General features: G+C 44.4%; 2 protein-coding genes and 1 long non-coding RNA gene across 3 annotated transcripts; 2 read left to right on the top strand and 1 right to left on the bottom strand.

Moving 5' to 3' along the window:
• Positions 1 to 127: 127 nt before the first annotated feature.
• Positions 128 to 8,266, top strand: LOC122373158 (hydroxyacyl-coenzyme A dehydrogenase, mitochondrial-like). Its single transcript, XM_043350977.1, has 8 exons — positions 128 to 371; positions 3,661 to 3,777; positions 4,291 to 4,449; positions 5,540 to 5,677; positions 6,083 to 6,245; positions 6,759 to 6,875; positions 7,364 to 7,512; positions 7,948 to 8,266. The coding sequence occupies exons 1-7, from the start codon at positions 228 to 230 to the stop codon at positions 7,483 to 7,485; spliced, it is 960 nt and encodes a 319-aa protein (XP_043206912.1). The 5' UTR covers positions 128 to 227; the 3' UTR covers positions 7,486 to 7,512; positions 7,948 to 8,266.
• Positions 8,267 to 9,660: 1,394 nt separating this feature from the next.
• LOC122373162 lies at positions 9,661 to 11,736 on the top strand. Its single transcript, XR_006254986.1, has 2 exons — positions 9,661 to 9,949; positions 10,151 to 11,736. It is a non-coding gene; the product is annotated as an uncharacterized LOC122373162 (long non-coding RNA).
• Positions 11,737 to 20,378: 8,642 nt separating this feature from the next.
• On the bottom strand, positions 20,379 to 25,344 carry LOC122373153 (protein rolling stone-like). Its single transcript, XM_043350974.1, has 5 exons — positions 25,309 to 25,344; positions 24,643 to 24,758; positions 24,086 to 24,308; positions 23,465 to 23,587; positions 20,379 to 22,243 (listed from the first exon to the last, which is right to left on the bottom strand). Exons 2-5 carry the CDS (start codon positions 24,718 to 24,720, stop codon positions 21,600 to 21,602), a joined length of 1,068 nt encoding a protein of 355 aa, XP_043206909.1. The 5' UTR covers positions 24,721 to 24,758; positions 25,309 to 25,344; the 3' UTR covers positions 20,379 to 21,599.
• Positions 25,345 to 26,273: the final 929 nt, after the last annotated feature.

The raw sequence follows: 26,273 nt of genomic DNA, 5'->3' as shown, positions 1-26,273 counted from the left end.
TCTTTAAAAGAATAAGAAAGAAAAATCCGCGAATATTTGAATAAGTCTAGGGAGCTAGCGACTTTTAAATCTTATCTCACTTTCTGCGACTTTTATTTATTGCCGACGCCACTAAAGTTCTTCTTTCTTTTGTGCCGCCCTTGTAAGCTTGAAGCTTGAAGCGCTGCCCATTGCTTTTATATTTAGAACTTTTGTTCTGTGGCTTCGTATTTCTTTATTTTCTCAAAATGCTTTCAAGTAAGCTGCTTCGCTTCAGTACGGTGTCTGGTATTGGTCCCCTTCGAAGTCTGTCTGCCTCAGCTCCCTTGAAAGATGCAATCAAAACGGTTACAGTTATTGGAGGTGGCTTGATGGGATCCGGCATTGTGCAGGTTAGTGGATAACCTTTTGAATTTATAAACAAAGAACATGAATTTCTCCTTAGATGGAACGTATGTTATAAGAACTGAGCCAGTTCTTCATCAATTTTAAAGTGACTAGTAAGGACACCACCATTTTTCACTCAATGACGCTCATTCACGTAACATGCTGAGCACTGGTTACGCTGAACCTAGCTGCAAATTAGGCTGTCTTGGCCAAATGCTATTTCCTTTTTGTATGATACTCTGAAGCTTAGAATGTCTTTCAATCGATGGCAGATTTGTGGAAGTCACTTCTAATTTGACCATTGTTTGTATTCTCGATACCAATCAGTCGGGCGCACTGTGGTATCTCCGATTCATTTATGGAGACGTTTCTATTATTGGAAACGTTTCCAATTTTGACTACTCTTCTGTTCCAAAAATGGAAACGCTCGTTCCATAAATAGAAACGCTAACATCTCCGCACATATTTTCTTGCCAAGGGTGGCTGGATTTGATGTATAACAACTGTTTCGCGTAAAACAAGCTCAGATACACCAAAAGCACTTGTCTTCTTGCATGGAAAGCTGTCGTATGCATTCAAATTCACGTCTTTAAAATCCTCCTGAATCGTATCCATTTATGGAGACTTAGTTTCCAAAAATGGAAACGCCGATGTTCCAAAAATAGAAACGCTGAAGTTCAAATGTGTGCAAACTTAGCTTAAATGTGTTTTTAAAATTCACATGCAACTAAAAATTTGATGTTTTGGGACTGGTTTAGCATCTCGGCTCTCGGCAGTTAGCTTGGACGTCGGGTTCGATAATAATACATTACGTGCCGCAACTTGAGCACATTCAAAAGTCAACTAAAACTAAGATTTCCCAGAAACTACTGGACAGATGCGGTCCAAAGTGGGCAATACATAAAGCGTAGATATCATTTCAATATATAAAATTAATATCAATGTTACACATGAGCTAGAATGAATAAATTCATCGTCAGAATAAAACGGTATTTGGTGTGACGACGGTGCAGACCTTATTTCCATCCTGCTTTTTACGTATTTGCACGGAGATTTACGTTGATCCGAGCCTACGATCATATTCAGCACATTTGAAATATCATAAAATGCCCACTTAAGTCTCCAAATAGGGCTTTGCAACAACTTTCATGCGATTTAATCAAAGATTGACGACCACCAGGCCGCTGGTACACCGGAAAATGCAGCGTGAAAATGAATGAAAAACTGAAGTTCCCGGTGATGTGGTTGTTCCAATCAATCGGCCAGTCCTTCAGTAGTCTGTAAAAAACGTTATTTTTTGTACAAATCATTCATAAATGTTATTATTTTCGATTAGAAAAACGTGTGAATTTTTTATCACGTCGACATGTTATAAGCATCGCCTCGTTCGTCAACTTTCGATTTTCTGATCGGAAAGTCGGAGAACAGGAACATAAACTAGAATGCTGGCTGTCGATTGGTGGCATCCTGCGCATGCCAAATTGCACCAATCAATGCCCAGTTTGCTTTAAAGGTAGCGATGCACACCGCGTCTCCATTTATGGAACAGACCGTTTCTATTTTTGGAAACGGCGTATCCATTTTTGGAACATTGTTCCAAAAATGGAAACGTTCCCATAAATGGATCGGAAGTACCACAGTGTGCCCGACTGCAATGGCTCTCAAAGTAACCGCCATAAAATTTGATAACGTGGAGTGCTCATGATTGCTCAATAGATTACAATACAATACAAGACATTCCTGAAAGGGCTCGCTTATTGCTGTTTTAGATCAATTCTTATTTTGCTGCTGTTTCAAAGCTTTGAAAGAAAATACCTGCTTAAAGAGGGCATTAATTAGTTATATTGTGATTTAGGAGAGTTCATTGGACATTAACCCGCGCGGGGCTGGGGTCTCCAGCCGAACGCGCGGGGCTGGGGGGGGGGGGGTAAATTTTACCCCCCTGTCCCGAACTAATGGTCCGATTTGGATAATTCAAACGCCAATCGAAAGCTCTCATCACGAACTACTAAAAACATGTACTTAATTTAAAGTTTGAGGTCAAGGTCAAGGTCAGATCAAGGGTACAATTTGCAAGTTTCTACAGTATCGGCCTTGCACCGTAGTTGCCGAAGAATGGAGTCATGAACTGAGACTGATCGCCCAAAACGTGTTCTTAGGCTACCAAGACAATATTCGTTGCATACAATATCATTCAGAGGTCAAGGTCAAGGTCAGGTCAGGTCACCAAAAAACAAAATATAGAAAAGGGCATGTGCGACACATGTTTTATGGGTCATTTTACTCATAGAATTCAATAGGCACACTCAATAAGTGATATGGACCACCTCTGGATGAATTTCAGGTCGAGGTCAGGTCAAGGTCAGGTCAAGTGAGGTCAAATTTTGAAGTTGGTTGTTAAGGCCTAAAAAGGTGTCTATCTGATGCAGTTTTTCACGGCGAATCGAATGGTGCTATTTTTGTTTTCGTACGAGGTCTAGAGCTTCCAAAAAGGTCATTTTTCAAAAAATTTGTGTGTCGTGACGTCATAAAATTTTGAATAACTCCCACATTTTTGAACCGATTCTTCTAAAATTTGGTATGCAGGTGCACATAGACCACTTCTCTGACATATATTCCGGTTTTTTCGATAGACTCAAAATTTTGGATTTTATAATGATTTTCCCAAAAAAGTCAGTTTTTTGAAAAAATTTAGGCCAAAATCCAAAATTTTTAAAAAACCGAGATAGCCATTTGATAGACAAAGTAAAATTACGTATAACCTTTTTTGTTACGTCTTGATTCCTTTAAAAATGAAGATGTTAGCGGCGTTTGAACTTTTGCCGTTTTTGAGGCGAAAATGGCGAACATGACGTCACTAAAACGTCAATTTCTCAAAAAATTTCCGACGGATTTCGCTCAAATTTTCAGGAAACGTGTCAAATTGATGTAAGAAAAGGTACAGAAAGTTTGGCGGCGCTGCGCGCCGCCGTTTTTGAGATATCGCAAAAATTCGCGAGGCCGCGCGGGTTAACAACCATCCCCAACCACCCCCCAGCCCCGCGCGGGTTAACAACCATCAATCTTTCTGGTACTTTAATTACTCCCATAGCTTTCCGATAATTTACATAAGAAGGAAATAATTGAATACATGATCTTGAGTAAATAGTTATGTATTGGTATGCTACTTGCCAGTTTCATCAAAGGTAGTTATGAATGCGTGTTTGTTTCATGTCTTTGTAAAACAGTCATCTTGTTGGAACACACCCCACTGTATTGGTCTGTTGACACATTGTGATGTGTTTGCTCTGACAGGTTGCAGCCCAGACAGGTCACAAAGTCACCCTGGTGGATGTCAAGGATGAGTTCTTGGAAAAGTCCAAAGCCAACATTGAAGGCAGCATCAAGAGGGTGGCAAAGAAGATGTTTAAGGTATGAAACATTTGTCTCAGATGATTGGTCATTACATGGCTCATGAGGATGAATAAGAGCTTTGAGGTTAGTTTTATTTCACTTAGAGGCTACAGGAATAAAATGTAGAATGCAATAGGTATGTGTGGCTAAAATAAACTTTCATTTTTTCTTTACTGACAGCTTTAATTTTGATGTTTTTTTTTTCTAAGAACATTTCACGATTTACCAATCAGCCTATGAATAGGTTGTACCCAACTTTTCACTTGATAGAATGGTAACACACAGATTAGCAAAAGTTACCATTTAGGATTTTGCATAAAGGTACCTACCTGAAAAGCTTCCTGCTCTGAAGGCTATTAATTTATACCTATTTTCATTTACCAATGCCAACATATATGTCTTCATTGACTTTCCTAACACCCCTGCCCAATTACTTTTGGGTGCAAAATGGCCATTGTTGTTGGAGTGCTCTAAAGCCCCAATAAACAAACAAATGCCTGATCAATTTTTTGTTTTTTTCCATCGAATCAGGAGGATGCCGACGCAGCCGGGAAGTTCATCTCGGAGTCGCTGGCTCGTATCACCATGACAACGGACACGCTGGAGGCCGTCCGCGACACTGATCTCGTCATCGAGGCCATCGTCGAGAACCTGGGCGTCAAGCAGAAACTCTTCAAAGCCATCGACGAGGTGAGCTGGCATGTATCGATCGGATACGATCAATATACGATATATATCGGAATCGGATGCGTGATCGGAGACGTAGGTCGTAGAATACCCGTAAAATACATGGGCTGTATTTCAGTGAAAAAAAACTTTTCGTGCGACGGGAGAGAAAAATTAGTCAACGGAAATTTTTCAATGCCATGTTCACACGTAGAATGTTCGACCGACCACGTCTCCAGAAAAATGAAACCAGAAAAATGAAAGGAAAGAAAGGTTAAAAATTGAATTCCCATAGGTCCAAATCCAAATAGTGTCTGAAATACCGTTTTTTTTCGTTTTCCGTCAATCCCTGTTTCTCGTTCAGCTTTTTCCCCATATTGATTAGTGCGGTTTCAAGTGGAGTAATTCCAGCAGAGAATAGCAGAGTCCCGGCAGCAGGCCTTGTGGCCTTGAACCGGGCGACGGTGGCGCGTATGACTGTGCACATTCTGTACCCATCCAGGGGCACGTCGAGCGTGTTTTGTGTCAATGACGCCCCTTTGTTTATCGCTGGCGTTTGACGGCGGCGAACTTCGCACCTTTGGATACATTTGGGAGTAATGGCCCTTGACGAGGATATGGAAACAAAGCCTTGTCCGATTGTGTGTTTGCGCTAATTTTTTCTCAGTCGGAGCTGGGTACTTCGTGCCTAACGTGCAGCTCTTGCATTTAAGTAGTGGTCGGTATCGATCGATATGTTGTTAATCTCTATCAACCGGTGTCCGTGCCGTTACACAACTCACAAGTCCGACAAGTATGGGCTTTAAAATAAAACACGAAAATGGAAAAACACGTAAACGTAACCGATGACCCTATCTACTGATAAACTTCGTGAAATGATGTCAACCAATTGGTTTCATCTATCGTAGTTGTGCGACAGAACGTTATAAGTGTTATTGACGGTAAGCGTTGACGGCTCGCGAAATCAAATCACCTCATATTCTATGAGTTATCGCATTCTCGTCATTTTTTTGCTGGCTCGCTCTTACTGTATTTAACATAGCATTCTGTAAAAAGAGTCTGTATATCCAATTCCAAGCACTAACAGGATATCTCACGTCTTTCACATCCGCAGGTCGCGCCGCAGAAGACCATCTTCACGTCCAACACGTCCTCGATCCCGATCACCCAGATCGCAGAGCCGACCTCGCGCAAAGACCGGTTTGGTGGTCTGCACTTCTTCAATCCGGTGCCAGTCATGAAACTGCTGGAGGTGAGTGGTACGATCCGACTGGTGTGGTACGTGTCTACCCGAAACGAGAGCATCAGCCGAGGAAGCTACATTCTGCGAACTAACAGAGGCATGGCATGAAAAAAAATGAGGGAAAGGGGAGTGACAGCAAACAGCAAATTAGCTGAAGTTTTATTTCGTTTGTGGATATTGTTTTTGAATATGTTATTATTGCTGAAAGTTATACTGAACCAAGCAAAAATTAGCTGAACAAATACGGTAGCGGTGTGTGCATGATGTAGGGCATACAAATTTGAACATTCTGTTGAGCTCTATCTACCTTCAATGTGTGATATATTCCTTGCATGTAGTACTGTAACTGGTTAGGACCCAAACCACACAGACCCGCGACGACACCTCACACTTAACCCCACATACCTCCCCCAGGTGATTTCAATCCAGCAAACCTCAGAGGAGACCTTCAACCGGATGCTCGAGTTTGGTGCCGCAATGGGAAAAACCACCGTTCGGTGCAAGGATACGCCTGGTTTTGTGGTGAACCGGCTCCTCGTGCCCAATCTGCTGGAGGCTATCCGCATGCTGGAGCGAGGTGAGGTAGTGGCCCGGTGGCTGGTGGGGTACGATAAGTGACGATACTTTGCTAGGAGGTTGAGGAAGAGGTTGGTGGTGGGGTGTGAGTTGTGATAATTCGGTTGGTTAGGAGTTAGAGAGGGAGGTGTTGAGAGATTATGCGAATCAGGTTATTTGACAGGTGGTACGTGCTGCTTTTTCACCGTACATAAATCTCCAGCGGCATGTTAGGTGCTCAATGCTCATCTTTTTTTTCATCCTAAAAGGGTCGCCATTCTGACATGTCCTACGCCAAGACCCGATGAATTGGATGTGCGAGCTAATTAATAGTAGGTCCTTCCTCTGTGCCGTCCGACTAGCATTGATACAAAGGACGTGGACCCTGACCTTCACCCCTGTTGCTCGGAGCCCATGCCTCTTGATGATTAATCTTTTTGACGTCTCCTTGCTATAGTTGATATATATTCGACAATCGTCTCCTAGCGTACCCACTCATTCTACCCCCTCCCCCGCTCCCTCGGTTTATCTCCAGGTGACGCCACGGCGCGTGACATCGACACGGCCATGAAGCTGGGCGCCTCCTACCCCATGGGTCCGTTCGAGCTGGCGGATTACGTCGGTCTCGACACCACCAAGTTCATCATCGACGGTAGGTGGCGCGACAGTCGACGGGGCGGCGGGGACGTGTGACCGCAGGTTGTTGTTTTATTGACAAAACACTATTCGTTGTGTAACGTTGGCATGTCGCCGGATTGGGACAGAATAGGAATGAGGAACAGAATAGGAATAATTTAGAAAGGAACTTGTGCATGGAAACTTCGTGTGACAGTCACTGCTTGCTCTTTTTATCTTACGTGATGTGATTGCTCGTCGTAAAACGATAGCAAAGCTGCACTTGACTTGAAAACGTGATATAAAATGTGCACGTTACAGGTTACGTAATGCGTCAGACATGCCACTGAATTGATGTGTACTTCAGTCATGTCTTGTTCAGCTGAACAGTCAGGTATCCACGTAATATATACATCGGGTATAACACAAATATTTAAGCAAAATTTTCACGCGAATCAGACCTCTGCGTTCTTAGTGTCCATCTACCGTGATTTCTTACATTATCCTCCCTCCCCTTTCCCCCAGGCTGGCACGAGTCCTACCCTGAGAACCCTCTGTTCGCTCCAAGCCCGCTGCTCAACAAGCTGGTGTCCGAGGGCAAGCTGGGCCGCAAGACCGGCGAGGGATTCTACCAGTACAAGAAGTAGGAGGGCGACGGACTTTCGCCAGGGCGGGTGAGTGTGAGAGTCGGGAAATGCGGGATGAGATAATTTCAGAAACAGTCGGGCCGGTCCAACGCTGGATGTTAGATGAAGGGTCACATGAGCAGTCAGATGTTCAGGTTTACAATTATTATCGCAATATCATCTATCTTTGCCAAATGGCAATTGCGATACAATGCATGGTTGACCTAACCGGTCTATATTTTTGTGCATGCAATAATGCGTCGATAAGCTGCAATATTCACGTAAGTTGTAAGCTTCTAATCGTACAATAACTGCGTAGTAATGCATCGCACGCGTTCCCATACATTTGTGAGCAAAGTGGTCTTTTGAATCATTCTATCCGCTCCTGATAACCTGCTCATCGAAATGCTGACACAGCAATTATTAAAATAATCCGCAACATTCCGTTGCTGTGCCACTAACCTTTTCTTTGTGCTCCTTCAGGGATCATCAACATTTCGGCCCCAATGACGTAATATGGAGGCCGTCGTGACGTCACTGGGATGCGATCGGCAGCAAGAAAATAACGACGCATCGTACCAGCAGTCGATCACTGGATTAAACAATGCAATTGTGGCTGGGATGAAAGTGGCGTACTCTGTATGTGAATTTTTGACGTGACGTATTTTTGCCGAGGATGGTACAATTTGTTTGTGGAAGATTATCAAGGAGCAGTGAACTGGATTTACATGTCATATATGATACAGATTTATTGAATTTTGAGGGCTGTAGCGGTAATTGAATAAACTAGGTATACGCCTAATGATTGCGTTTCTCCACGGTGTTAAACTTCATATCGATGATCTAATTACTACATGCAGCTCTGTATGATTATACGGATAATCATGTGATCATGCATTGATATTGTGGCTCATTCCCGAAATAGGCGCACTACAGGCTCACCATTTCAGAAAGAGATATCCGAGAGAAAATACTACACGTTTGGTCAAATTGGTCAAATTACGTTGTCATCACTTTTTCGCCCCTGAACAGCAGCCGGGCTCCGCATTCACTCTATATCCCCACGTCCTTTCTCTCACGGTCTTTCTCTCCACACTCTTTCTCTTCGCTCTTTTTCCGCACGCTCACTCTCGTCTCGTCATTAGCACGGCGCACGCTGCATTGAATTGTTGCAATGTTGATGTGACATCGCATGCTTTTGGCTTACCTCCCGATGTGCAGCTTTTCATCAGTTCCTGTTTGCCGCTCTCCCTTCACAACTGTGTTTGCCACTCTCCTTTCACAACCCATCATCGTGCCGAGAGCCAGCCAGCGGATGTTTTTTACCTGCCTTTTATAGCAGCTTTTATTAGCGGACTTGGGCCGGAAACTCACTTACATAGCACAGTCACACGAGTCCATATTCAAACTGTATCGATAAATGGCTGAATGATGTTTACGGTTTATTTGCGAACTGTGATGCGTCAAGCTACGTTTTCAGTTGCGTTGTTTTTGCGGCGCAACTGGGGAGTGGGAACATCCCTGAATCGCAATGGAGCTACTGTTTTAGCGAGAGAGGGGATGATGTGGGGTGATTGCACAATCGATTTAGCCAGACAACAGCTAGGCGCCTGCGAATTATGAATGACAGAGTTGAATGATTTTGAAAGCCAAAAGTTTTCGAAGCAAATGGCGGGAATCGATGCATTATTGACATGATATCTTTACCTTTCACGAATAAATAATGGTGATAAGGCTACCACTAAAATGGACGGTCAAAAAGGGTACAATAGATCAGATGGTAATAAGGTATAGTGAGGATACCATTGATCAGTGCTGTGGAGTGGATATTCGGTGACTTCGACTCCGTCTCCGGCTTCCAAAAACAAATTCCTACTCCGGGCAGGCCTGTCGAGTTCGTCCGACTCCGACTTTGCACCCCTGTCGCTGATGTCGCTCTTTTGCCTATATGTATGGTTTGTGTTTATCACCTGTTGCTGGTATCGATGTCCTCGATGTCCTCTATAGAGGGCCTCTGTGGCTCACAAATGTCGCCACATCACAATACCCCGAGTGAATCAGTTCAATGTCACAGCCAATCAGCGCGCAGATCAGCTGCACCCTTTGTGACGTCACAGAGGGGCCTACTGCCGAGGGGACAGATGAGACCACCAGGCAAACTGCATCGCTGACGGGCCGTCATTGTACTACCAGGTGTCAGCCAGTAGGTGTACATACACCACCTCTTCAGCACTGAGTCTCCAGTCGGCATCAATATCCCTTCAAGTACGCCTCCTTCAACGTCACGATCTCTGCGACGTCGAACCGGTCGAAGATGAAGCTGTCCACGCTGCTGATGGTGATGCTGGCGGCTTGTCTGCTGCTGCAGGTGACGGTTGTCGGCGGTCATTCTCAGGGACAGGATTCTGATTGTGATGACAGCGAGAGCTGGGATGACGTGGTGGCTGGCTGTACAAGCACGGAGACCCCGGGAACTACAACCCCGGTCAGTGACTGGTGGTGGGCAGAAGGACTATGATTGCTCATTTAGTCATTTTCATTCAGTTTTGGCACAAATTTTGATAGCTTAGCATCGCCAGTATCTTGATGAAAATATTTCGAGGCCTAGAAAGTTGCATTAGAAATCCCTGAAATACAGGTCACCTGACATTTTCACTTAATCTACTATGGTTTGTTCTGTCCACAGAACCTTGGCGGTGGTCGTAAATAGCGGGACAAGACTTAGCCAGACGACTGCAGTGCTAGCAAAACTCGCAGGCACCGTTCAGTCGACCGGCGGACAACGGAGCCGATGGGGCATCGGATCCAAGTTTCTTCCAGTCCAGGGTTCAACATGCAGACTGAGCTTGCGCACAAAGGAGACTCCCACAAATAATAATGGCTTAGCTGTTGTCTTTAAAGCCTGCTGAAAATGCTTGTCGCTTCAGCTGTCGTTTGATGATGTTGGAATGATACAGGGTGTTTCACAATAAATGTTACTTTTGAATAGCTTAAATGAAGATCTTACTTGTTCGTAAGCGCGTAAATTTTATATGCATTTTGCTACAAATTTGTAGCGGTTTTTAGTCCTTACATTTTTTTTTTTTTACAAACCGTCAACGGTTCCATCAGTATGGACGTGCAATGCCAACACCGTCAAAACGGGTCAATTCGCCGTGTACAGATGATGAGGCGGTATGGGTGGTCATGCATTACGGCGCTTTGCGGAGTCTGACCGCAGTGCGACGGAGTTTCGGTAGCCATTTAAAAGGAGGAAGGATATTCCGTCAAAAATGTCTTTCAAACGGGTAGTAGAAAGGTTCCAGAAGACTGGAAACACGAGACCAGCCCCGACTCCTGGCCGGACGGCGATCCCAGAGAATCTGGTTGAAAAAGTCAGACGGAAGGGTGGCATAGTGGAGAACCCGTGAAGGGTGCTGAACTGAAAGTTTTATGTTCATCAGTCCTACTGTTCTGCTGTCTCATGAGGTAATACTCATTAGCCATATTGTAATACATGCCACTGAAACATCGTCGTTTGAAAAGCAACATTCATTGTGAAGGACCCTGAAGCTTAACAGCGAATTGACCTGTTTTGATGGTGTGGACATTGCACGTACATAAAGAATGCAGTTGATGATTCGTCATAGTTTTTGTAAGGATAAAAAACCCGAAAGAATTTGCAACAAAATGAATCTGGAATTTATGGGCATACGAATAGCTGAGGTCATTTTAAAAGCTTATCAAAAGTAACGTTTATTGTGAAACACCCTGTATAATGAAGTGAGCATGTCGCTCTTGATGGCGCCACGTCAAATTTCTATTGATATGAAGTAAATGTTTAACGGTAAATATATGTCTTTTTGCCCTCTAGAACAGTCAATACAATCGATTTTTTATCGATACCTTCATTGACATTCGCCAAATGTTGTAAATTAAATATCGCCCACCAAGTAACACATAACGCGCACATGCCTGACGCGGCCGATGGGGCTTCTCCCCAGAACGGCAGTGGAAGACACACCGACTGTCTGTCTCGTTTTATGTATATGGGTCTGTAGGGATGGAGGCAAGGCCATATAGGTATAGGGATGGAGGCCTATCGACATTTTCTGCATTTAAACATGAGCGCAATGACATGGCATGGTGAGGATTACCTTGGTATCCTGAAATTAATAAACAGCCGTACCAATAATTTTCGGAAAGTGACGCCCCTGTACCGGCCACGTTTTCGTGCCGAGATGTGCTTTGCAACCGGCGGTCTGTGTTCATTGAATAAAACACTTTTCGTCAGCATTGTGTTTTTCTATTAAAAAAAAAAACAAATATCGTCTTTGATTAACCGTATGCTCACTATCTTCAAACAGTCCAAAATTAGCCCAAATGAGTGAAAATATTTCGGAAACATTCATTCTTCAGTTCGAAAATTGACTTTAGGTACAATGCGCAGAAAAGTAGATAGTAGGTACAAATTGTTTGTATACAAAAAAAACTTAAACTTCCGAACAATTTTGCGAAAGCTGCCTGACATGAAATGTTCTTTTCTAGAACTGTAGGGGGAGTGAGGCATTCATACCGGTCACCCTCAGAACTTAGTGACCAACACATTAACAAATTCTGGTGGCGCTGGTGTGATACAAGCGAATTACTTACCTGTCTTTTTGAACGGCATTTACCGGTTTTTAACGGTGACGGGATGGATGCTGTCAGATATTTTATAATCATACCAAAACATTTCTAGCATTAAATAGACGAGCTGTTTTCACTATACCTACTATAACATGTCAACATGTTATGCGAGAACTGTCGTCATGAAGGTAATAACTTCAGCACTTATAACTTGTAAGGCTGTTTTGTTAGATCCTATTTTTTGGTGATTTAGATCGCTGTCAACGAAATAACATTTTACAGTTGACGAATTCACATTTTACGAAATGTTAAGAATTTTGTTTCGTTCCTGTTGTCTCTATCGCTTGTTTTTTCGAGGTAAGAGGCATGATGCTCTGCATAAAAAGTATAAGCGCGAAGATAGTCGATTTCTCTTGCGACTTGGGAGTTGCGAGTCCGTCTTTTCCCTTTGCCTGCAAATTATCGGCTGGTGGGTATGTGTACTATGTATGATGGAAAGGATTGACAGCTGTGAAAGTTCAAGCAATAATATATTTAGAAATGTTCACAAAAGTGGCAAATTTAAAGCGACTTTTGGCTAAATGAGAGCACACAGACTTGATTGTCCTGCCATTATTCGAAAGCCTGTTGAAGAAGTTTTGTGTGCATTGTGCAAAGAAATATGGAACTGATGTAAAAAACCATATGTTGACAGGTGACATTCTGACAGTGACAGTGGGGAGGTACCCTGTCATCTTAATGATTCCTGCTAGCGCTATGGCAGTGAAAGGGATCCGGCCCGTACACCATTCAGTGATTCCAGCGGGGCAAAGCTATCCATACATTATCCCCTCGGCTACTTCATACTTGATTAAAGGGACCCTCCCACCTTCAAAAAAGTTTATGAATTGGCATGAAAGTGATGTCGCTCGGTTCAGAAAGAGCGAAAACGAATATCTACCAAATTTCACCGAAAAATATTCACCGGTTTTCAAGATATTAGACTTTTACTTTTGTTTACTTTTTGGAATCTCCGCTGTTCCTAGCGACTTTATTTGGAAGCAATAGTTTGGCAGCTGAAAGTGCGGCACTTGTTGCGCGCAAAGCAGCATATACCACCGCGTGCTACAAAACGTTTTAGTCAAACATTTAAAAATCGTCATTAGATATCTGCGCTGACGTCACACATTCAGAGGGGTATTCCTATGCATTAGCCCCTCTGAATCAAAATGCTGCAATTTTGAAATTCAATATTTCCGATTTAAGGCATTTCTCGATGTTGTGAGTGCCGAAACCGGTAATTGTGAGTCAGGGACCCCATTTTGGCTATCTCAACTCAAATCTAATGTTAAGGTGGGAGGGTCCCTTTAATAAAGCATGAAAAGAGCAAGGTCCTAAAAATAGAACAACCAAGCCTGACCTTTCGGCTGGCCTAACCTTACTAAATCCTATCTAACCATTTTTGACATTTTTCACTGGATCATTTTTACGGTATTTCAATATACGCGCTCACGCAGTGCCTCGGCAATCAGCTGGCGAGCCAAGCACGTGGGAGCTGCGGGCAGGAAACTCGACCCAGTTGTGACTGGAATGGTGTGAGTGAGGTGTCGCGGTCAGGTCATGACAGGTTTCGAGTTTTGGTGCCCATTGGTGCTATTTCGTGAGTGGAATGTGTTTTGTGTGGTTGTGGAAAGTGGAAACTGGAACATCACAGAACGGGACGGCGGACAGCAATAAGTGATATTTTTGCGCGGATTTTCGACTTCACGTGTTCGGACTGACGTTTGCTAGACCAAGCGGTGAGTTATCGATCTGTCATTGAGTGAGCTGAATGAGTTGGGAGAGTGAGTGTGAGTTATAAGAGTGAGCTGTGGTGAGCTATGATGATGATGGGTGAGAAGGAGGGGATTGGACGCAGGACGGGAGTCGACACGCGGCTCGTCTCTGGAATATTCTACGAGGGAACTGGCGCTTCGGATCCGGAATGGTCAGTCCGTTTCAGTTCCAGACTGGAGCGGTGATTTCATTTTCTATCGTGTGTTGTTTTGTGTGGCTCACGGCGGACGACGGTGAAAACAGGGCGCCTGGGGCGATTTGATCAAGGTTCGTGAAATTTACACGTGACGTTTGGCATATAGAAGGCCCATGGAGCGGGAGAAGTTCCAAATGGCACGTGACTAATATGCCCTCCGGCGCCCTGTTTTCACCGGCGTCCCTCACGGCGGATCCAGGCGGGTTTTGCTTTCTGTTACTTTTGAAATTGCTTGCAGAAAATGATGCGATGCGTGTTTGTGAGAAATATCTGTCACGGACGAATTTACGTCCATTTTCAATTCTTCAGCGGCTGAACATCTTGAACATCTTGATCTGTTTTGGTTTTAATCGAGATTTAAATACATTGTATCCACGGAAACTAAAACGATAGGGGCATGAATGCAAAGTATTTTCGTTGCATATCTTCAACTTAACATTCGGGAAGACTGCCAATTTTAAGATGATCACAATAAGGTAGAATTTCACAGATTTAGTAACTTACGCATAACTTCCCAAAACCCACAAGCTCCGACTAACGTCTTATCCCACTGGATCCGTCTGTGATTTAGGAATGTGCCTCGCTGTAACCGTATTTGTCATGTCGAACCGTGCAAACTGCTGTGGATCGTCGGCCATTCGTACTCCCGGCTGCCAGCATCGCATTGGCTGGGCTGGCCGCCCGTCTGTGTCCGGGGGCACCATCTCGCCGGGGTCGGTTAGCTAGCTGATAGCTGACCCGGGGTCGGTTGAAGTGACCTCTATCAAGGTCAACGCACACTCACATCACATCAGCACAACATGCTACGTCAGCAGGGTAGGAGAACCTTTAGCTGTCAGGCTGCCCCTGGGGGATAGGCTGACCCAATGGCTGACCCACCGCGCTGACCGGTGCCCCTGGGAGGTAGCCTGACCCGGAACTGACCCGCTGTTGCTAGGCGGTGAACAGCGCGGCGGTCGGGCCGAGGGGAGGGGAGGGGGTGGAGGGGGAATGGGTCGCCACTCGGGCTCGGGGAGCGAACGACAAACTGTGCCAGCTCACGTATCGATAGTGAATTTATACTTGTTATTATTTTCGTAATAGCGACGGTGCGTGAGTGAATTTATCAACGCCAACATCTTTTTAGACGCTAGGCTAATTTTAGGCTAATTGCATACTTGCTATCACTTAATAAAGCACTGTTTTATTGGCTTTTAAGTGTCGTATAAAAGATAAATTCCCCATTTTGAAATCGGGAGCTGTATGTAGAAATGCGTGCATGCCACGAATAGTAGGGCAGTAGCGATATGGACAGTGGACATAACAGGCGTCAGCGTGCCGCTATTGCCATACCCCTTCCCCCCCTACATCGTGCTTTTGAGTTGTTAAGATCCTTCCCGAAACGTTAATCGTGCCAACAAGTACCTGCTACTTTTTAAAGTATAACTACAGTTCTACAGCTCTAGACATCATGAACAAGGCTACACTATGCTTACATAGATATCACGGACACTGAACGACAGACAGGGGCGGAGGCACAATACATAAACAAACGATGACCTTGGTCTGAAATTTTCACAACATGTGTAGAATTGATGTATGATAAGGTGTACAGTCCACAGCAGAAGTAATGTGGGGTTTCAGTCATGGGTATGTTCTGCTTCTGAAGCTTAGGAACGATTAGCCAGACTACAATGCAACTTTGAATGTAGCTTATATGTATCGTCACCCTTGCAGCTGCAACTTTAGCTATTGACATCTTCTTTTCGATCACTCCGCATTAAACAATCGCCAGTCAAAGCCAACCGTTGAGATTGGTAAAACCCTACATTACTTTAGCGGTGGGCTGTACCAAAAACGGCTTCGCGAAAAACCACGGGGGGGGGGGTGTTCAAACACCCCCTCCCCCAGCAGGGCGCGGGTTAAAAACTCGCTAAGGTAGCTAATGCTGTCATACGCTCGGCAAAAGTGAGCAAAAAAAAGCAAAAATCCATAAATTCTTCATGAATATCTTTGCTGGGCCAAAGTTGCCATACTAACATACATTATACAACATTGGCCACTTGCATTTTCAAAGAAAAAATTTTGTATGCAGTGTTGCAGCACACGATTTTGTCATTTTCGAAAAGTCAAGGGTCGCGTCTATAGGTCCTGTTGCTTAAAATTGTACATAAACAGATGATTGAATTATTGAGAACCCTTCATTCTGTTTTGTATGGTTCTCAATAATTCAGCTTTGGCCCACGAAAAAAGTGGGCCAAAGCTGCACGAAACTACGGTATACTAATATTCCAGCACCCTGTCGAATGACTGACTACCTAATGCAGTTGATTCAGCTTCACCCTAGGCATGCCTAACACACCTACTAGGCACGCACAGGCAGGACTGTATGGCTGGTGGCATATGTATTGTGTCCGGTGTTCACGTTTATAGACACTCCTGATAATATCGGAGTGACACTTTATAACGGTACAAGAGTAAAACTGGCTGGTAACTTCCGATAGATCGAGCAAGCAGGTTTGGCTTTCTAACGTAAGGGTTTTATCGTGATACCGGGTGAGCGTCAGATTTAGAAGGATCTTCAGATGCATCAAGTGCACCCTTGAAGCTAAAAGTAATTAAAGCTTATCGGACACGTGCACTATGTTGGGGCACCGATGGTCGTTTGAGAGGCAAAATGCAGCTTTGGATGCTGCACTACTATTTCTTAGATAATGCCACGATAAATATAAAGCTATTTTACTATAGACTTTGACTTTTATGTTTGATAGAACGAATCAGATGACATTTAACCCGCGAGTTGCTGGGGGGGGGGGCGTTAAACGCCCCCACTTTTTTCGCTGGGCCATAGCATAAAAATGGCGCGCCGCAGGCGCGCCAAATTTTGGGTACCTGTAGGGAATTGATTGAAGTTTATTGTGACAAAGTTTCAAAAAAATCGGTCGGAAAATTTTTGAGATTTTGAGGTTTTAGTGACGTCATGATTTCTGAGTTTTCGACCAAAAACGGCATATGTTCGAAAAATCATATAAAATCACAGAATAGACATACAGACATGCCGTAAACGCCATTAGAATGCCAATCCCATGAACAATCAAATGGCTACCTTCGATTATTGATTATCGTTCCGCATTTTCCAAAATCTTGAACTGAACCTTGACAATTTCTCGTGACTACTTCACGACCATGATACATGAATTTCTTAAATTGAACTTTTTGAGCCAAACACGTACACATATGATAAAATGAATGTCACCATCGTGTTTTACGGCCCAAATTACCCATAAAACATGTGTCATAGGCTGCGAATAACAGTTTTGATTTTCGGGGATATGTGCTGTAGCGCGGAAGGCTGATAAAAAAGTGGGGAAAGTGGAAAAGTGAAGTTGAAGTGTGAAATTGTAGTTAGAAATGAAGAAAACCGCCACCTTTCGTCAGTACTCCCTCGATAGACGGTCAAGAAGAAAATATGAAGAAATAATAGAGGAAGAACAAAAGAAAGTGAAAAGATAGAAAGTGGTGAAAGTCCTCCCTTGCAGACAATATTGCATCGGGTGATAGTCGATGCTTTATGTTATTTGAGGCTGGTCATTCTGGTACATTGAATCGGCTTTGTGAGGTTGAATGATATTTTAATGCTTAAATTCCTGATGCCCTCAAGTGTCATTTCAAATAATCGTTCCGGCTGAGTTCGTCACAACTCCTACTGGACCTTATCCTAGGATTCATCCATCATCTCTCACCCTTTCACTCCTGATACCAATACTTGCTTTCTCCCCGTACTTTAGCTGTGACGCCCCCAAAATACCCTCCAGTAGTGCCGGTGACCAAGTGAAAGATTGACCCCCAGGCGGGATAAATGTCCATAAACTGCATTATACATTCACGCTAACAGGGTCTTAAGTGTCGTCTTCTGTCTGCTATCCGCCATCTAACAAAGAAGCTAAATAAAAACTCACCGGAGGCTACCATGCTGTCCCATCTCGGGCCTGCCTCAATTTAGGGCCCGTCGGCCTGCCGAGTTACCACTAACACAACAACATACCCTGTACCACGTCACTCGACGTCACCACATCTCGGCCTAACTTTTACGGGGGAGCCCGTCGACTCCGAGGACTTAACGCTGCGTACCCCGCTGGCTACGACTTACCGGCCTCACTAGCTTTTACAGGGGCTCAACTACCTTGACCACCAAAATTATCCGAACTACCTACATACCTCTCAATACTTCGTTTGCTTACCCTGCAACTCCAACTCAATCCACCTTTCCACCTACTGACAAACCTACCGACGTCACTACCTCACGACACTACGCTACGGCCCCTACTCTCGGTCGAAATAAGACGTGCAGACAGAAGACGACACTTAAGACCCTGTTAGTGAGAATGTATGTTTTTTATGGACATTTATCCTACCTGGGGGTCAATCTCTCGTTTGGTCACCGGCACCACTGGAGGGAGATTTTGGGGGCGTCGCAAAAGAACGACAAGGGATACGCGAGAATCTGCTAGAGAAACTGAAGCACGTATGAATGAGACATGATTCTTAGATTAAGGGCCAGTGGGAGTTGCGACGAACTCAGTCGGTGTGACCCTTCGAAATGAAACCCGAGGGAATCCAATTTAAGATTAACATTGTCATTCAACCTAGCGAAGCCGATTCAATGTACCAGAATGACCAGCCTCAAATAACATAAAGCATCGACTATCACCCGATGCAATATTGTCTGCAAGGGAGGACTTTCATCACTTTCTATCTTTTCTCTATCTTTGTTCTTCCTCTATTATATCTTTTCATTTTCCTCTTTGACCGTCTATCGAGGGAGTACTGACGAAAGGTGGCGGTTTTCTTCATTTCTAACTAGAATTTCACACTTCAACTTCACTTTTCCACTTTTCTCCACTTTTCTATCAGCCTTCCGCGCTACAGTGCCTACCCGGTTGACCTGACCTTGACCCTGACCTATGCTTGACTGACCCCTACATGAAACTGACACTCTTGTAGGCAGGCATCGGTAGGATTGTGATTGCAGGATTGCAAAATCCTGATTGCATTCCTTTTTGGTGGATTGCACCTGGATTTGAAATCCATTCCAAAAAACAGGATTTGATTGCGGATTGGATTGCACCATACTTCCAATTTTTGCAATCCAATCCGGATTGTGTTTGATTAGTGCTTTGAAATGGTTTGTTACGATTGAAAATTATGAGATCGGCTTCATCGGCTTAATGTACTTTGCTATCAAGGGCTTTACATCGAAACTTGAAATAATTTAAACGCTTTTAATTTAAACGCTCAAAATAATATACGCTGATGAACTACATAGGAAGGGCAAAATTAGGTATTTGAGGGCGAGTTTTAAAAATATAAAACACTGGTTGGGTAGAGGTTCAAATGTGGGGGTGTCTGAGGCAAAAAATATTTCCCATAAAATACCTGCGCCTTAGATAGAAATTACTCGCAAGACTAGGTACTAAAAATGGGTGATTTGGGGATGGAGGCACGGCCCTATGCCCCCCTCCCCCCCCAGATCCACCCACTAGTGCACATAATAATACAACAGGATTGCAAAAAAGGATTGCGGATTTGATCACAATCCAAGTGATAAAAGGGGATTGCGGGTAGGAATGCAATCCACTACGGCACTAGGAATGTGGATTGGGAATGCAATCCTTTCAAAAAGGATTTTACCGATGCCTGCTTGTAGGCCTTATATGATGGATGTTGACCGTTTTGACAGAGTTTCTGACGAGAGGCGCCCATTGCGAAGTCCTGAAGTCCATGCTACTGAAAGCCCGATTTCAGGTGTTTGACCTGACCTTGACCCGACCTGTGACCTCAAAATTCAACTTTAAAGTACGCATCTGAAGCGTCTCGTCGCTTTCTTTCGTTTGCCGCCTCGTTCGTTTCGCTGCGCCTATTGGTTCTCGAGTTATCGGCTGGGGGCGTTTAACGCCCCCCCCCCCCAGCAAACGGTGGGTGGCGAAATACCCCAGCAACTGCCGGGTTAACTCTGTTTTAGCTCCAGCCACCAGCTCTTTGCTCCTAGAAAGATTCAAAAGACAGGACGAAGCGAAATGGGAGCCCTGCGTAGTTCTAATTTTAGCAGTTGCCCATAAGAAAGTTTCATAATTGATATTTTTGTTATTTCTTGTTTGCGTGGGAATAGACTGATAGCATAATTGGACTGATAGAATGATTAGACTGATAGCATGTTTATTGTTCATCTTCGCAAGCATAATTATCCTACATTAGCGTCCTATTTGCCATGTTATGTAGATCAAAGCGAAAATCCATAATGTTATGGGATTAAGACTAAGCGTAATGGGCGTATATTCATTGATGCAATATCAAATATCATTTGAAAACGACAATTATTCGGCAGAAACAGATACTGGCAAAAGTGAACGATGAGAAAGAATGGACACCAGAGCGAAGAAACTATTTCATAACCTTTTTGCTCTTCCCTTATCATTATACGGATGTGCGCTCCGCGACATATTTATAAGTTATATTCATAGTAAATCACATTTTGAAATTTGAATATGTAGTTATCTTCAAACATAACATCAGCAACCACTTGCACCAGACAGTTCACAACAAGATAGGAACACCAAGTCATCGCAGCGCTTAGGAACAAAACTGAGGCACGGTTACAGTTCTTGTACACTTTCCACATTATCAGGGCACACCCTGGTTCTACCTGACGACTATCGTGACCTTTTAGGGGCGTAAATCTGTCAAATTTCGGCGGTTGGCGACCACTTCAGCCCCTGATAAGAAGGAGATGGCGACAATGATCCCGTCATAAGATGGCTTGTGATAAAGTCACATGCGTCAATCAGAAATAGGTATCACAGTTGTTCAATGACACTCGCGCGGGATCGAAGACAATGCGACAAGTCATGTCCACGACTTGAGGCGATGATATAACAGCGAGTGGAAACCTTCCACTCAGTTCACACACCAGTGTGTATAATACCAGTTGGTATTATACAACCGGCATCAAATCGACCAACGGAGAGTGGTGGTATGTTTGGTGTTTGATGAATAGGTATTGCGGAAAAGGCTGCAGCTAAGGATTATCGTAAAATAACAATCGCTCAATTAACAGTCGCATTCATTGTTACATAATTTGGCAAATGAAAATTTCCCTAATCCAATCACTATGACGATTCCTGACCGAAGGAATACTTAAGTCAAGATAATTTGTTACTCTCAAACATTTTTAAAGAGATAAGTCTGTAATAACGCTTTTTGGCTGACTATTTGCCCATTACATCTTTCTGAGTAAGCCAGTGACTATCATCATCCCGATACATCGTTGGAGCACCCTGTAAGCGAAGACCTTGCATGGGGCCTTCGCATTAAATACCCTGGATTATTCCTCATATTGCGTCATTCCTTATAAATCATCACCAGTCATTTCTTGTAAGTCTCGCATAAGTAGCTCATGGTAGCTACATCTCACTTAAACTGAGACATTTATGGGAATATATACTCGGTTGAAGCCTGCATGACCCTTACCAAACCCTGGTTACACTATTTGAGTCCTGTCTCCACTCTTTGGTGAATTCACAGCACCATCATCCTCCACCTCTAGTCCAGCATTATCAAACGCCTTACCCTTGCCAGCATCCTGTTCACCCTTCTGGTTCTCACTCTGCCCCGCTCGCCCTGAAGAGTCTCCTATATCCACACTGATGTATGCGTCCCGCTCGCCGTTTGTGACGTCACCAGAACTTGTGACGTCACCAGAACTCGTCACCGCTCCGGAAGAACCCTCAGCTGATCCTCCACCGCCTTCTCCACCATTGGCATCAAATCCTGCCTCAACAGTCACCTTCTTTCCTCTCCACTTTCCATGTAGCTTCAGCCTCAACTTTACCGCACCCCATGTAGCTGCGTGAAGTCCTAGGACCAACAACAACGCCGCCACGGCTGTTCCTGTCGATAGTCCCGGCTTAGCCCAGTCCAGGATGGGATATATCCCGGTGTTGCCGCTGCCGTCCACGCCCCCGCAGAGGTAGTAGATGATGCTGAAGAGGAGGTAGGTGATGCCGAAGGCCAGCGGGTAGACGACGTGGTGGTAGCGCCGGGGGGTGCCGTGGATGAAGAGGTCGGCCATAGTGTAGAGCGTGGTCAGCAGGTGCAGGTGCAGGTCGGCGTACGTCACCGGATCTGATAGAGGGGGAGCAGGGGGAGGGGTGGGTTATAGCGATCATGATGGCGTTTGTTTTATATAACCTTAGTAGGGCCCGAGCCTTATCAATACATTATGCATTTAACATGAGATATGATTAATTTGAAATCATCGGTAACATAGAAAGTCACATTACCATCGTTTATGCTATATCCCGCGAGTTGCTGGGGGGGGGGCGTTAAACGCCCCCACTTTTTTCGCCGGGCCATAAATTTTAAGGACCTGTAGGGAGCTTACTAAAGTTTATTGTGACAAAGTTTCAAAAAAATCGGTCGGAAATTTTTTTAGATATCGAGGTTTTAGTGACGTCATGATTTCTGAGTTTTCGACCAAAAACGGCATATGTTCTAAAAACCATATAAAATCACAGAATAGACATACAGACATGCCGTAAACGCCATTTAACTGCCAATACCATGAACAATCAAATGGCTATCTTCGATTATTGATTATCGCTCCGCATTTTCCAAAATCTTGAACTGAATCTTGGCAATTTCTCGTGACTACCTCACGACATGATACATGCATTTCTTAAATTTAACTTTTTGAGCCAAACGCGTACACATATGATAAAATAAATGTCACCATCGTGTTCTACGCCCCAAATTACCCATAAAACATGTGTCACAGGCTGCGAATATCAGTTTTGATTTTCGGGGATATGTGCCTACCCGGTTGACCTGACCTTGACCCTGACCTATGCTGGACTGACCCCTACATGGAGCTGACACTCTTGTAGGCCTTATATGATGGATTGTGCACCGTTTTGACAGAGTTTATGATGAGAGGCGCCCATTGCGAAGTCCTGAAGTCCATGCTACTGAAAGCCCGATTTCAGGTGTTTGACCTGACCTTGACCCGATCTGTGACCTCAAAATTCAACTTCAAAGTACTCATCTGAAGCGTCTCGTCGCGTTCTTTCGTTTGCCGCCTCGTGCGTTTCGCTGCGCCTATTGGTTCTCGAGTTATCGGCTGGGGGCGTTTAACGCCCCCCCCCAGCAAACGGTGGGTGGCGAAATACCCCAGCAACTGCCGGGATATGAAGGGAAACATCCGTAATGTGCAGGTATCTGTTAATCCTCAGCTGAATTGCTAGCACGCCACACTCTCCAACGAAGTTGTGACAATGGCAAGATAAGTATGCCTACAACTCTTCGACGACCAATTATAAGATTGATTAAATCGCAGAATGTACTTACAGTCGAGGAAGGGGAAGACTCCTCCCCAGTACATGATTGTGACCAGCGGTGCTATCGTGTGGGAGATGTTCACTATCACCCAGTGTGTCTTGTACAGCCAGTGGGGAACCAGTGGCTTTATACCTGGAGAAAACGGGTCACAACCGGTCAGACGATCAGTTGAACGAAACACATTTTGAACATTAGGGTGTTCTGTTGCTTCCCTTTCGTTCGCATCTCCGCTTACCACAATTTTTGGGTGTGGGCGCATACCCTCGCACTGAAGCAGTTAGCAGATCATTCCGGCTGCACTCCAAAGTTTGGCTCTCTCTAGCTTGTATTATCTCTGATTTAGTTATTTGGCAAACAGATGCTGCTCAGGTATTGCTACGATAAGACTGCTGTAAAGCTTATAGCAGTGCAATATCATTGATTGCTATGTGGCGCAGTTATTTTGGTGCCATTTCAAGCCCATAATCATGCTGGATTAAGCTGCCTATCTGTCACAGAGAACGCAACACAATTATATAACAATTATAAAAGTAGCTAGTGAGTGCATTCGTATCGCTTTAGCTGTTTGCCAATATTGATTGATTACTAAAAACTCTGGCGCTCTCTACGGATGCATGTTCTCTCACTCACCGTTCCGGCTTCTGAAGGCTGCAGTCAGAGCAGAGAGAAACTGTACCGCGATGTCCACAATGGCTGATAGATACGTCCAGTTTGTTAGATAAATCATATAATAACTAATCTGAATGGTGTCATAGTCACTCAGCAGATCGTAGATGAAGAAACTCCAGAAGTAGATGAATATGACGAAGCGGTAGATGACATAGCCGATGCTGATTTTGTCCGGATCCTGCCACTGTAAACGAGGAGCCAGGGACGGGGTGAATCACAAACACTTAACGGTGCGTGCAGAATCGGCTGTGCCATCATCTGAAGGGCTGAAATGCCCTTTGTGTTTACATTCGAAGGTAAGTACTGCGCAGAATCGAATGAAGGTGGCTTATGGTTTCATTTATGTGCTTTTATTTGAAAGCATAGGCGAAGAGGCAGACAACCATTAGATCTTTTATATACAGAAACATAAGATTTCTCGGTTATTTCTTTTTCTCGATCATTTCTCGATGCCGCCGCGCCTAAACGATATAATGAACGATCATAGTGTGACTATTTATAGGTATGTTCTCCCTTACCTGCGCAGTTCCGAAGGAGGCCGGTCGGTGGTGACTCAGACCGAATTTGTGCCATTTCAGCTCCCAGCGACACCGCATCGCGTCTGGTGACGTCACTTTTTCACGATGACGTCACTCTGCAGATTAAATACACGATGAAACTGTAACATTTTTTTTGGGAGAAGCTTTCTTGGTCCATTGAGACTGTCTCAAAACCATGATCAATGGGATGTCAAGAGGGAAGACATTAGGGGCTGAGTCGACCACCGACTGGTGCGACGCAGCGGATAAACCCATGCCATTGGGGCGGGATTTTCCTGGTGGGACAGGTCACCCAGCCGCTAAAACGGTCACCCCACAGAAATAGCATGGTGTTCCTACTGGAGTTACCCTTCCCCGGTCGACTACATAGGTACGGGGTGACCTTGTTAGAACTGGGAAGGGTAATCAAGGGCTAGGAATAATGATGGGTTGGTCATAAGGAATAAAAAATGACATATGGAATTTACCGGTCTGAGTAAGCCACTTATTGCATAGTTCCTGATCATATCATGCATGCCGAGGACCACATTCGACGCGTTCTATTCAACCATACTCAATTACCATTCACTCGCCCCTCCCTGTCTCCACTTATTCCTTTTCCTCGCTTCTTCCCACTCCTTCTTTGCCACCCTCCTGGCCACCTACCTCTGCCACCGATGCGGCCCCACTGTGGCCTGCCCCGGGCACTGGCGACCCACGCATCGATTTTATCACTTCTATTCATGCTAGTGATGCGGCTTTTGCGCCATGCGACGGCCCACTTGATAACGTAACACAGGCTTTATCATGTGTTTTTATCTAGACTGTCCTGCAAAGTGGGCCGTTTTGTACCGAAATTAGTTGCCACTGTCACATTAAGTGGGTAAAATGGCCTACATGCCTCATAAACCTTTCCTTATTGGAGTGGAATAAACATTGAGTTTGCACCTCTAGCATGATCGGCCGTAGCCGCATGACGTTTGCCGTGGTCGTGCTATCGTTACTAAGACTCTTGTAAATGTACACATACGTTCGAACTGATAAGGTGGTAACAATCAGCTTAACCAACAGCGCTTTGTAGCACGGGGTGGGGATGGGTAAAGAGGGCGGCATTGTGGAAGGCGTGATAGGATAGGCAGAGGCACTCGATGTTGAACTCGATGTTGAAGTGCTGGCGCCCTCGGCTTTCCCATGGAGGGAGGTGGTGGGGGCGGGGGTGGGGGGGGGGCGTGTTATCGTATCGAACATGAGTGCTCATCGTGCAATGCATCCATTGCTTAGGGTAGGTTTGATTTGCTGTGCTAGCATTATCTTGCATTCATTTCACCGACCCTTAGTCAAAGTTTATTTTTTCGTCGTCACTGCGTCTGTTACAGAATACGATCACGAGAATTATAGCATCATTCGACCGACTCGTTTGGTTCTTCTTGTATCTCACGTCATCCTCAGGTATACCCAAACTCAATTTTGAGTGTTTAATTGACATTTGTTAATAACAGAAATGACTTTGGTCAAGATATGTAAAAACTGCACTTTATGTAACCTTATATCGACAATCACTGCCTCAACATCTAGTCTTTATACAAGACATGTCAACGCCGTCGATAAGCTATGACTCACAGAACGAAGCC

Source organism: Amphibalanus amphitrite, unplaced genomic scaffold (assembly GCF_019059575.1).
Source record: "Amphibalanus amphitrite isolate SeventyFive unplaced genomic scaffold, NRLGWU_Aamphi_draft 001451F_arrow, whole genome shotgun sequence".
NCBI classification, from domain to species: domain Eukaryota; kingdom Metazoa; phylum Arthropoda; class Thecostraca; order Balanomorpha; family Balanidae; genus Amphibalanus; species Amphibalanus amphitrite.
Note: the sequence above shows the minus strand (reverse complement) of the source record. Positions and strands in the feature narration are given on the sequence as shown.